General features: G+C 52.5%; 2 protein-coding genes across 2 annotated transcripts; one reads left to right on the top strand and one right to left on the bottom strand.

Annotated features, from left to right (window-relative positions):
* Positions 1 to 5,622: 5,622 nt before the first annotated feature.
* On the top strand, positions 5,623 to 7,787 carry VOLCADRAFT_91712 (uncharacterized protein; the record flags this gene model as incomplete). Its single annotated transcript, XM_002951203.1, has 3 exons — positions 5,623 to 6,228; positions 6,738 to 7,131; positions 7,489 to 7,787. 3 exons carry the CDS (start codon positions 5,623 to 5,625, stop codon positions 7,785 to 7,787), a joined length of 1,299 nt encoding a protein of 432 aa, XP_002951249.1.
* A 1,871-nt stretch (positions 7,788 to 9,658) lies between these two features.
* Positions 9,659 to 11,844, bottom strand: VOLCADRAFT_91711 (uncharacterized protein; the record flags this gene model as incomplete). Its single annotated transcript, XM_002951119.1, has 2 exons — positions 9,659 to 9,757; positions 11,617 to 11,844. The coding sequence occupies 2 exons, from the start codon at positions 11,842 to 11,844 to the stop codon at positions 9,659 to 9,661; spliced, it is 327 nt and encodes a 108-aa protein (XP_002951165.1).
* Between the last annotated feature and the right edge of the window lie 1,371 nt (positions 11,845 to 13,215).

Here is a 13,215-nt window from a genome sequence, read left to right as displayed (position 1 = left end):
AAAGCCAGTGTCTCATATATCTTGCACATCCTTGTTGTACCAAGGGTAGCAGGGCTTCCTGAGACGTTTTCGTGAGGACTTGTGTGCTGCTCCAGTGCAGCCATCACGCTGCCGCTGCTGCTCCTCGTCAGAACATGTTCCCCCACGCGGTACGGCCGGCGTGACCGATAACAGATTACCGGGCGCCAGGACAAGTTATCGGCCAGTAATAATGCGCATGAACCACTGGGACTCAGCAATCAGAAAACAGGGAGAAAATAACAGAAAACATTAGGGACGTAAAAAGCGCATTGTACTAGTGGCTACAGAATTAAGCAGATAGATGCACCGTTATGCATCGTTATAAATTCGCAACCGATGCATCGCATAAAGCGCCTTCGCAAGCCAACGCCGGTCACCCAGCGTTGAGATAGCCGACATGTTCCCATCAGGTATACCATTGGCCTGCCGCAGGTCCAGAAGAACATCGCCGTGGGCAGGACACTCCATAAAAACGTCTTAAACCGCACCTAAGCGACACGTGGGACAAACCCGATCTGCCCGCAACATGCCCTATTGGGACGGCTGACATCAATCGCCCAACAACAACACAAACGGAGACGAATCAAGCTTCTATGATGCCGGGAAGGGATTTAACCCCCAAGGTGGTGCGAGGCCTCCCCATCTAGTGCTCGTAACGACACATTTCCACACCTCTTTGTAGGGCATCGGAAACAAAATCCCGGCCGGCAGGGCCCAACGGAGCCGATCATTCGTCCAAAGCGCATTAAAACGATCTATCATTCGTGCGCAATTACGTGTACGTGTCAAAGACGCGCTCTATGCCCGGGTCTGACCAGAAACTCGTGAAGATTCGTGCAGGGGTGACGCCTGAATTTTGGTTCGTGCAAAAGCGATCGCACATGCAATTCGATTTAAACCAAACACGTTCCGCATTGCTCCAATGAAATCTAAATACGTGTGGCGAGCCTGAACACACTTTCACAACGCATTCCAATGAGCAGACGTACATCGCTTCGACTATCCAAGCAAGTCTTCAGGCCTTTGCCAGGTCATTTTTGCAGCTAAATTGCAATGCAAATAAATCGCTGTAATGATTTGCACAATACAGGTTGCAAAAAAAGGAGTTACGGTGCAGGATGTAAAACCTCACATGCAAGGACAGGGGCATAGTTCGGTGTTGAGATAACAAGGTTCAAACAAAATATGCAGACGCTGTTTTAATAAATTGTGCGGCTAGATTCCATGCGGTGGTAAGGATCAACGGACCCGATCTCTTCCGCGCACAGGAAGCCAAAACGAAAATTTATATTGTAAGTGAAACAGATTTATTTATTTATATTGGAAGTGAAACAGATCGGTGCGTGCAGGGGCCTTTAGGACGCCTGCACGGCAGTCAGGGTTGGCCCGATGGACTGGCCTACGAAGCAGTAACTGGAAATGGCTCCGTATGATACATGGACATATGTCAGGGTCAGCCATGACGGTGAAGAACAGAACCTAAGACCCCAGGTGCCCAAATCGGTTTTATTAGGTCGATGCGGCTGATCGAGATACGGCCCGACAAAACCCTGAACTAATACGTACACAACTCGATCATAGCAGCTACAGCTGTCCTGTGGCCCAAGAGGAAGGAAGACAAACGGGAGAAAAGGAGGTAAAATGAGGGCGACGTAGGTACTTTGCCAGACCCATGACACTTAACTACTCTTTCGACATGTCTGCTAGTGCAGTTTCCTGCTGAGCAGGAAGCGGGACGGCATCCGCGCGAAACCTCGCCAATGCCAAGTCGCTGAAACCAAAAGACAGGTGCGCCAACTCTGATTCCCCAGATGAAGCGCGTAGGTGCGAAAGGTTGGCGCGCAAAGGTGCGTGGAAAAGGGAACCATATTCAGCCAGCCGCCTGGTCAGGCCACCGCGTGTCATCAGCTATGGATAGTCGCGGTGTCGCCTGGTGTGTTGGCACAAGTGGTTGACAGCTACCGTATCACACCAACACACATTTCAAGCCCAAAGCGTGCTGACCCTCCTGAGTCTGTCAGCTTAACCAGCTTGACAGTTTGCCTCCATTTCCGACACAAAACCCCTTAGGGTCATTAAGCCCCAAAGATCAAATCACCCTTTAGATTCCTTTTTTGAGATATAGCGGTCCCTGTAAATGGTCTGCTGCAAAGAAGCAACACGCAGACAGACCGCATACAGATGAAGGGCACCCCGCTACCACCCGGTCCTCAGCTGTACCAGGATAACTGTACACAGGTTCTCCCCCACCGACAGAGCGGGGGTGGGAAAGCACGTACAGCCCGAAGGACCCAACATACGGCACCAGCTCTACATACTCAACAACAACTTTAATGGAGGCGTCCTGGACTTAAAGGAGTGCGACGGCTTTTGCTGTACGGCAGGAAACATGCAGCAACCATTGTTACCGCACTCCCCAACTGCATTCTTGGTGCACGCCAACCTGTCAGTTGGGGGATCTTGTTAGCTTAGAGTATCTGGGAATCTTGTTAGCTTAGAGTATCTGGGAATCTTGTTAGCTTAGAGTATTTGGGAATCTTTGTTCGTTTGACCCTTCAGTGGGTTCACCGCTTTCCGGTAATGGGCAAATAAATGGTGTTACAATGAATCTTTATGTAAACCTGAATGCTGACAAGTCGGGTTTCGGCTTCCTCGAAGCCGGAAAAAGGGCGGGCCCCCCCTGCATCCATACAGGCCGGTAGCTAGCACGGCACGTGTGACAATTGATGGGTAGTGTCACTGCGGTGGGAGATGTGCTTTGTTGCAGCAGTACTGATGGTGTGGGAGCTAAGCTTGCACCGGTGGAATCGTCAGCACCGCCTGCACGCTCCACATGAATCGCATCCATCCCGGGTGCATGCCGCATGGACAGTGCGGCAGACCGCAAGTCGGAATGCCCGTGCGGGCAAATTGGTAACGCAAGCTGAGTGAAGTTCGGTGCTGTCTGTGATGTTTATCCCCGAAGCGCCAGCGGCCTCAGCAATCCGCCCCATAGCCGCGAGCTTCATCGAGGCACACCGCAAGTCTTCGGAGGCCCCGTGCATTGGCCAAAGTAAATGTAAAAACAAGCAGCTTGTGTATTTCATAGAGAAGTGAAAGCAAATTATGTTGGCCTGCTGGTGGCAAGTCGGATTGCCCATGCCGGCAAATGGTAACGCAAGCTGGGTGTTCGAGAATTCCATTATGAGATATGCGGCAGCTTTCGGGATGAACTTTAGCACGAGAGGCGTTGATGTGACTTTTGAGGTCGGTGAATTGAGGCAGCTAAACTTGTTTGTGCTCATACGGTCTTTGTTAGCTAGCTACATGCGAGATACCTTGCAATAGAGAATGCTGTATAGTACCGATAACGCGTTTCAGCCGGCCGAGATATTATGTTTGGTCAGTTACACACACACGAACACACACACGAACACACACACACACACACACACGGACATGGGCAATCCTACAGGTCGGGGCCCCCCTGGGTGCTTCACGCTGGGGCCCCGCCCAAAAAGGCCTCTCGAGACGCTAGGAATGTGCTTTAGAACGGGTAAATATACTTGATGGTGTTTGCCGTACTGTACGGCAGCTATTACAGGATCCGACCGAACCACCCGCACCCAGTTTACACGACACCATAGGCCATGAAAGAGGTAACCAAGATGAACACCGTTATGGTGGCCACTAACCCAGCACCAAGCAACCAACGACACTCTGCTGCCCAATAGCGCTTCTGAAGGAGACCCGAATCATGGCAAATGAGATTGGGGGGCCCCGCAGTAGAAGCATCACAGTGAGTGGGTGGGTATTGAATCGCAGGCACCCATATCAACACGTATCAGCGACCCTGTACCAGAACGGAGCGTACCAGACTCCAACACCACTCCTTGCCAAGATAAAGGCTGCAGGGAATAGATAACCCACTGGGTGCCCTGTAAAACAACGGTGACCTGCCCTACCAGCCGCAGACCTTCCGTATACCTGTTGCACTGTAGACATGTTGTACAATACGGCACACACACACACACAACAGTAGGGTGCAGCAGTGCGTGTGGGACATGGTCAGCCTCGCGGCACTGCCCACCAGAAGGAATGTGCACGGGTGGGACCGCGGGCGGCAACCCCCCCCAATCCACACCCCGCACCCGAGGCCCCAGCAGCTCCGGGGCTGGAGGCGGTGCTCGGCTTCTGGCAGCAGGTTTAGGACTTTGCAGAACTCGGTGTGCCCCAGCGCGGCTGGCACAGCGTGGGCCCCGACCATTCCATCCTATCGGTAATGGACGGGCGCCTGCGTTGCGTACAGCCAGTAGGGCTGGGAGAGTAAGGGGCGGGGGGATAAAAAGGGATGCTAGGTAGAACCCGGTAGATGGGCTATCCCGCTGGTGGGGGGGAATAGGCCTGAGGGTTTCTCTTTGTTGGTCTGGGTCGGGGGCTTTTCGAGGGAGAAGGCTTGCCTCGCCACAGGTCGCGCCAGGCAGCTTCAGTGAGAGGTTTTTTGAGAGGTCGTTGCTGTAGGGCTTGGGAGGAGTGGCAGGCGAACGGGGTGGCTGTAGCGCAGGCTGGGTGATGCTGTGTGAGTTGTGCCGGTGTGGTGCTGCCTCGAGGCGAGCGGCCGTTGTATCCGTACCGTTCTCACGTGCTTTGGAAAATTTGATGTAAATTTGAAGTTCAACGCACAAATTAAGTTGAAGGTTGTGCCGAGAGTTGCTTACACGCCGTTGGGATCCAAGTCGAGGACCGTTGAGCAGTAGCCGCGCATAGCCAACTGCGATAACGATTATTAATTAATATTCAACGCTCATGGAAATGGCAGCATCTGTCACTAGTTTATTTTATGAAACATGTTCTTTATTGGCTCGATCACGGTGGTTCGGTAGAAAGCCAGTTTCAGGTTTGGAAAATACTGAAACCCGCTTACTACGGGTTAAGAATGCACGTTTAGGAAACATATGTTTGATTATTTTAAGACAAAAAATGCTTGATTTTACCTGCATCAAGCGTTTGTGACCAAAACCCACCATGGGTGGGCGGGCACCGATTTACACCGATTTACGTCTCTGACCGTATCGCGAGTACATCATTGATACCTGCTCGTCGGGGCTTACAACTTGCGGTACATTTAAGGATAGCACTTCCTATAAATCAGAAAGTATTTACTGAATAAAACTTGTTGGACTGGCTCGCGTCGCCTCCACGGTAAGTCGGTCTATTGCTCTCAGCTCTTCCTCTGGTACTGCTTTCCTTAAGCAGGAGGCTGGAACTATAGCGAGGAGGGCCACTTGCCTTGCAACTCTAAAACTGTTTTTTCATGTGCTATTTTGCGAAAATGGCCACCTGAGTAAAAAATCTGATTTCAATGCCCCTGTAGAGCCTCCTCTGGCTAGGAGCCGCTTGGAGTGTCTTGGAGTGTCCACCGACTCGCGAGTTTCAACAGTGAAAGCCAAAGCTTCAGTATCGCCATCGTCATCATTATCGTTATCGTCACTATCTTCATGGTCATGTTACGCATGGTCATGACGCTGGCAGTCCCCGTCGCCTGAAAGAAACGCGCACTTCTGTCACCATCGAACCCCTCTGCACCGCCAACAGCTGCCGCTGTTCTCCTGCCTCGCAACCATGGCAATGCTCCGCCTGATTCCCTACCTACTGCTGCTGTTGCTGGCGCTGCCCGTTGGCACCTTCACACAGACTGTCCAGGGCTGCGGCTCAAGGGCCTTCATCTATCACAACGGGGTCCCTGCAAATTCGATCGACGTGATGTTCCGAGATTCCGAGACAGGGGCATCTGTTGGTTGGGGTTATATTGCCATGAACTTAAGCGCATTGACTCTACCAGAGCCCATCGCGACCGACCAAACGGTACCCGGAACTATAAATTTCGCAGTGAAACTGGAAGCATTTGTCGGAAGCATTTCGGCTGATGTTCTAACCGAGTCCATGTTTCAATATGGTTACCCCGGCGGTGGCGCTGATTGTTCTTCTGACCCTGACACTAATGGCTACCTGTCATTCCCCATGGACGTGCCGCAAAATGTGGTATTCGCCTCAACGCTGGACTACAGTAGGCTAATCACCAACCTTCTGGTACATCCACTGCTCGGACTCCCGAAATGTCAGCCAATTGTACTCTACATGCGTGCAAAGTTCACAGACAAAAATAATTCGTCTCGTTCCGCCTACCTGGCCACGGACTGGGTCTCAGCTGGCAACGCCTCTGACCCGGTGTGCGCCAACTCACCTACGTCCTGGGGCTATATTAAGGCGGAGTTCGGCGTCTGCGACTGCCCGCCATCCCCACCATTCCTACCACCATCACCCAACCCCCCAATGCCGCCCTCACCTTTGCCACCTTCACCCAACCCCCCAATGCCGCCCTCACCTTTGCCACCTTCACCAAGCCCTCCATCACCCGTGCCACCTAGGCCGCCATTCCCATTACCACCACCACCTCCACCACCACCGCCACCAAGAGTGTCACCACCACCACCGTCCCCCTCCCCGCCACCACCTTTGCCGCCACCCTCTCCACCTCCACAATCCCCGCATTCGGTCCCCTTCCCTCCTCCCCCTCCGCCATCCCCGGCACCCCCGCTGCCTCCCCCCCCATCCCCTCCTCCTTCACCACCTCCTTCACCTTTACCCCCACCTCCCTTACCGCCGTCCCCACCACCACCTTCTCCACCACCGCCACCCCTGCCACCCCCGCCTCCCCCCCATCCCCTCCTCCTCAGCCGCCCCCTCCTCGCCCACTCAGTCCCCCTCCCCTGCCACCCTCGCCATCCCCTCCCCCACCACCTTCCCCTTCTCCACCACCACCACCCCGGCCGCCCCCACCGGCACCTAAGGCTCCTAAGTCTCCCCGAGCCCCCAAACCCCCCAAGGCCCCCAAGGCACCCCAGCCCCCACCTCGACCAGCAAACAACCTGCTGGTCAACAAGTTCCCCTTCTCGTCCTGCAGTGCTAGTGACGTCAGCCTCACACCGTACCGGATGACGTCACCCATGGGGCCGTTCAACGTAACCGCCACCGCTGTCACCTACTGCTTCCGGATCTCCGCCTCAGCAACAGTGGACAGCACCAGCCCATGTGCGAGGATGGTCATCAATGAGCTTCAAATCGTCATCGGTGAGTAGCTATATGCTACCTAGCTACCTAGCTACTTAGCTGCCTAGCTACCTAGCTATCTAGCTACCTAGCTATCTACCTAGCTACCCAAGCTACCTAGCTACCTAGCTGGTCGTGATCATCATGGTGACCTCCATGCACCTCTTTAGTTGCGCGCTCAACATGCATGTATGTGTGTGGTGTGTGTAGGGGTCCCTTACTCCGCACACCGCCTTCATCAGCTCTCGGCTCACCCAGCTGCAGGGAGCTTTCCTTTCCCTCAAATGTTAATCAAGATAACCAACACCGACGCCGCCCTGTTTTTTCCTCCCCCCCCGACCCCAAACTCCCTCCCGGGGCCCGCACGGTTCACCGCAGACCCCAGCTGCGTGGAGTCCTTCCCCAACTCCTTCCGAGTAACCACCGTCAACGGTGTGACGGTGTCCCCCAGCTACACCTACAAGACATGGCGGGAGCAGACGTACGGCGTGATGACGATCACGTCCCTGGCGAGCACCTTCCCCATAACCCCCGCTGGCGGCCTGTATGTATGTCTGGCCATGAGTCGAAACAGCAGGTGTGGCACTCCGGCGGGGCTGTGCTACGGAAACAGCTGTGTGTACTCGCTGCTCAATGCGGACAACAGCTGCTGTCCTGCCAGCCAGGTGCCGTACTAATAGGTGGAAGGTTCCTGCCGTATTGACGACTGTGCGAAGCATGGCATAAGTAGCCCTTGATGCAGAGATGGCTTGGCCGGAGCGGATAGGCTAAGTACCAATGATACAAAATATAGGCGTAACTATACCCATGACTTCTCCTGTTGATGTGTTCATATCACATGTGTATTATCAAAGCCATTGTTAAGGATGAGGATTTTGTAGTCGTAAGGGGCACGAGTTTGAATGTCACGAACCTCGAAATGCTCCGAAATTAGAGATCATCACGAGTAAATTTGTCCACATTTGCACAAGGTTCATAGGTCGGCGCCGATTTGCCCCTGGCCCTCTGCTGCCACGATTAAATTTACTGGCCGAGATGTATGTGCGCCACGACAGGGTGCTTGATGGCGGGTTGGCTGGATATCCACACATGGCAGTGGGCGGTTTTAGGCGAAGATTCGCAGCACCAATAGGGGCCGCAGGGTTCTTCATATACCTGCGAGAAAATAACGTGTGATAACCAATAGCGCAGCCTACCGAGCCTCCGCTCTCCCAACCCCTTCATCATTGGTCCCCTCCAATCACGACGAGGTCCATGTCCTGGAGTGATAAACCTTTTAACATGATTTTTAACATGTTTTTCAATGTTTCTTCGTCTTATGATGGTTTCCGTCCCGGCGGGGTCCCGCCGCAGCGCAAACCGCTGTTCCAGGTCGTAGGTACTTTTGAGGCGATTGCACATGTTGTCAAGGCGGCGTGATGCAGTGTGATGATGGCGATAATAAGCTTGGTGCACACATACACACACACACACACACTCACACACGTGCCTTAGAACCCAGTGTGGCACGTAATATAATAATATTTCATTAGAGCCGTTGCTAGTGTTTCAAATCTTGCTCTGGTTGGATGGCGGACGTAATTATCATCCTCATCGTCTGTAATTATGTGAGCTTATCTTCAGCAGCAGAAGAGTCCCTCGCTGAGTGAAGCTCTACCAACTGGCCGATTACGCGGGACAGTCGATGTACGGTCGTCGTACAGGCAATGAGGATCGCTTAGCAGATACCAAGTGAAAGAGGATAGAGTCCACTCCAAATGGGATGCCAAATCGTTACACGATTGGGAAGAGCGAATTAGAAAGCCATCTTTTAAGCATACAACAGCTGTGCACCGCATTAGACATGCTAACCTGACCAACAGGAGCGGTTGCCTTAATAGGAAACAAGCGCCGACGGGCTGAGGACTAAGGGGGTGTTTCCACTTGGATTAAAAGTTGCGGATTAAGGCTTATTCCGTCGCATATGGAAACATCGCGCGGATTAGGCCGGATTAGGCGGATTAAGGTTGGCGCGATTAGTAAGAAATTTCCGCCCGTATTCGCGCGCTTCGCGGATAAATTATAGGTTAATATGCTATGAAATGCGCGCATTCTTCCTATACTAAAAGCTCAAACTTAGTGGGAAAACTTGCTACCTGGTGGCTGGAGCTATGACTGCCTCCCCGGGGGTGGCCACTAGGTATCAAATTGACAATCTCGGATTAACACTTTTGACGACGCCTCATAAAAAGCCTGATTGATAGGTCGGAAGGTTATCTTTTAGAAAGGCTGTAGGTGTTCCCAGTTTTGTGGAAGCTTTGTGCTTCTTGTTCGGCATTATGCACCACACCGTGGGTGCCTCTCAAAGGTGCTGCAAGGCATTCATGTTAATACTCGATAGTCTTTAAGCAGCCCCTTCGCACAAATGTGTCCGGTCGTACTGTGCCGAATAAAACATCCGTACAAGACGCGAAAGCCAGGCGCGAAATTTACCGTGCGGATGCGCGAGTGCAATTCTCAAAATGCGCCTGTAAAAGTGTATGTAATTTTTTCGGCGAAAGGCCGCTCATCAGGGCATGTTGGCCGCAGTCACAAGCGGCATGCATCTCGGACTTTTGGCTGGCTGCTTAGCCTGAGCCGAAAATAATATGAAAGCATACAACGTAGCCTGCAAGAATGGCCACATGCAACGGCTGCGGGAAGAGGAAGCGTTTGGCGAAGCGGCAGTTTGCGCAAGCAAACGAGGTGCGCCAGCGCGTTGCGCAGGTGGGCACGATGGCCATAGTCGCACGCGGCATGCAGCCTAGTCTATTGCGTGGCTGCTTTGCAGTAACTGAAAGCACCGAAAGCCTACGTCGTAGCTTGCAACACTGGGCTCGTGAAACTGCCGCGGGAAGAGGAAGCGTCTGGCGAAGAGGCAGTCGTGTGCAAGCCAAAAGGCGCCTGCTTTCTGCAGCGCAGCGCATACAGCACCTTGTTCCGACTAAAGTCAATTACAAAGATGCGCAAAGTATAACATACATAAACTTAATTATACATAAGAACAGATAAGACGTTTAGAGCCTTGTCGGTGACATGGACGCCGCTGTTGGCTTGGAACAGCTATTTGCTGTGCATAGGGATGTGCCCGCGTTAGCCGTGTTGCATCAGCTCAGGATGGATTTCAGCCAGCAACAGCCTCAAGAGCTGCTGCACAACCATCGGGAATGTCTTCAGTTGGGCACGTGTCGAGCATCTATGCATTGCGCATAGAAACCAAGGTGCAGCGTCTCTGTAACATCGCCAACATATCCGGTACGCGGTGGCAGGCTTGCCGAGCACGAAATGAAGGGGGGTCGCATCTCACCATTCAACTAAGCATGCATGTGCTCGGTTGAATGCTCGGTAGCGTGCGAGTTTACCTATCTGGATGTTTGTTTGCATATATCCCTCCAAGCGAGAGGGCTTGGACCTATGCTGATGTTCGTTACAAGAAGTGAACTGAGGACTGATGCTACACGTCATGTATACGCGTTGCTTAGCTTGCAACGAGACGCGCCCACGATGAAAGCTTCAGCTACGCTCACAATACATTATACTGCTACACTATTCTCTCCAGTCCTACCACATTATATATCACCGACGTACTTCGGCACCTTCCACATCACCAGCTGCTTCACAAGGGCCCCCATATTTTAAAGGTCTGGGAATACTCGTTTTTGAATTTTATGCACGGAATGGCAAATGTCGTACTTCAATCCGTTCCTTAATCCAGACGTATAAAAAACTGGGGTTCTGGTGAAGCAGCTGACCGCGCCAGAAAAGTATATAGATGTGGAAGGTGCCGAAGTACGTCGGTGAAACATAATGTGGCAGGACTGGAGAGAATAGTGCAGCAGTCTATTGTGAGTATAGTTGAAGCGTTCCACGGCGTTCGGCGCACGGGCGAATTTACCTGCATACCTTTTATCGTGGGCGCATCACGTTGCAAGCTAAGCAACGCATATACATGACGTATAGCATCAGTCCTCAGTTCACTTCTTGTAACGAACATCAGCATAGGTACAAGCCCTCTCGCTTGGAGGGATATGTGTTAAGATCAGCGAAGCGCCGGACCCCCGTTGGGTCCTATTACTGTGGCTACCATTCACTGGTATATGAGTGTCGGTCATTTCCAACACCCCCCCGTGAGCGACACTCTCTCGCTCCGGGCCTTCCCGTGCCTCATCCCGGTCTCCCATTCTCTGGGCAACAGCCAGTGGGTATCGATCCGAACAAACATCATGCTAGGTAAACATCTTATTTTAGGCGTAGTCGAAAATGTGATTTGAAGACGGGCGTCAGAGCGGCGTCGTACGGTGCGGTTGGTTGGTTGTTGTATTGAGCTGCATTTTTGCTCGGTGGTGTTTCGTCTTGTCTAATAACCTTCCTTGTGATCTCTGGCTCGGCTTCTGGTTGATACGAGCTCTCTTTACCAGGACAGCTGCTAGCTGCCACTGTTATTGTCCGTTGGTCAGCGGTGTGGATCTGGCGACCTTTCTTTCCCACCCGCCCACCCTTTCGAACTTTGTTTTCCTGGCTTGGTGAGAGGCCAGCCTTTGGTTTAGAGGCACGGGGGATGTTTCGCTGGGTTAGGCGTGGGGCCAAAGTAACCCAAGCCAGGCCGTCGGCTGCCTGCTGGTTACCAATGCGGAAGAGCACGGTAGCCCGGAAGGGCCGCACGAAGTAGCACGGGCGCTCTGGCAGGCAGGCTGGGCGTCTCTTCTCCCCAACCATATGTCCACGTCCCCGGTGCCTTGTTCTTGTTAGTCATGCTGTAACGAACGCGTTTTGGGTTTCTCGTCCCGGTTCTGGGTCTGGCTAGCTGCTCAGCCCGGATTCAAATCGCACGCTACCGAGCATTCAACCAAGCCCGCTACGAGCAGTCCTTGTAAGGAGCAGCATACCACCCACGGCCGTATGCACAGCAAAACGCTGTTCCAAGCCATCAGCGGCGTCCATGTCACCCACACGGCTCTGAACGATTTTCTGTTCTTATGCTCAATTATTTTGTGTATGTTATACTTTTTGCGTCAGTTTGTAATATGCCTTTACTCTGAACAAGGTGCTGTATGCGTTGCGCTACCAAAAGCGCGCCTGTTTGCTTTCACAAAAGTGCCGCTTCGCCAAACGCTTCCTCTCCCCACGGCCCTTTGATGCACCCAGCCTTGCAAGCTAAGTTGTATGCTTTCAGTTTTTTCAGTTACGGCAAAGCAGCCACCCAAATTTCCGGACTGTTGACATTCGGCCAGAACACTGACGGCTGTACGACAGACAAGATGGAATGTCTGGTATAAAGGAGATGATGTTCTGACGGAAAGATTGTTCTGTGATACCTGTAATGGTTAAGGTTGGCTTTACCTACACAGTTCCACTCGCCTATATCTTAACAGGTTATGAGCCCCACGCTGCCGCGGCAAGCGAGCGAGCGTTTTGCTTAAGTACTGTGTCCGAACTTGCTGGCTTAGCAATTCTCTGGCTTAGAGATAGGACAAGTATGGGGAAGGATAACGATGTAGAGCGCTTAGACAGCTACGCCAATTATTTTCGCTGGCGAACGGCCATGAAATACTGTGTGTGTGTGTTACATGTTTGGGGGTGCGTGACCCCATACCTGTAAGACTACCCATACGAGCCGAAGGCCCAAGGGCAATACTACAACGCCTAAAAGCCACGGAGAAAAGGAAAAACACCGCACATCAGCCCAGACTAGCGTCCAAAGGGGGTAATTGAGTTTCGGTGAGCCCACATACGTTCCAACATCCTCACCAGGCGTGCGGGTTCCCATTGCATGGCCTCCAACATACTCTGTTGATGATCGAATCCCTCTTCAGCACAAATATCATTATAGGCTGGGCATTCCAATAACACGTGTTTTTCATCCTCAATTCGGCTATTAGGACCACAACAGTGGCAAAACCGCTGCCCCCTGGGGACATGGTACTTGCCCCTTCGTGCTCTGTTCGCCTCCAAAGCCCAGCAACATAAACGAAACTGCATTAGCTTACGATGTGCTAAACGAGGAATGAAAACCTTAGCATGTGTTGCCCACATGACGGCTGCGGCTCCCGAAAAGGGCAGCCCCATCCAGTGCTTATACTTCGCCAT

The sequence above is a fragment of the Volvox carteri genome (assembly GCF_000143455.1).
Source record: "Volvox carteri f. nagariensis unplaced genomic scaffold VOLCAscaffold_22, whole genome shotgun sequence".
Lineage (NCBI taxonomy): Eukaryota > Viridiplantae > Chlorophyta > Chlorophyceae > Chlamydomonadales > Volvocaceae > Volvox > Volvox carteri.
The sequence above is the reverse complement of the archived record's forward strand: the minus strand, read 5'-3'. Positions and strand labels throughout refer to the sequence as shown.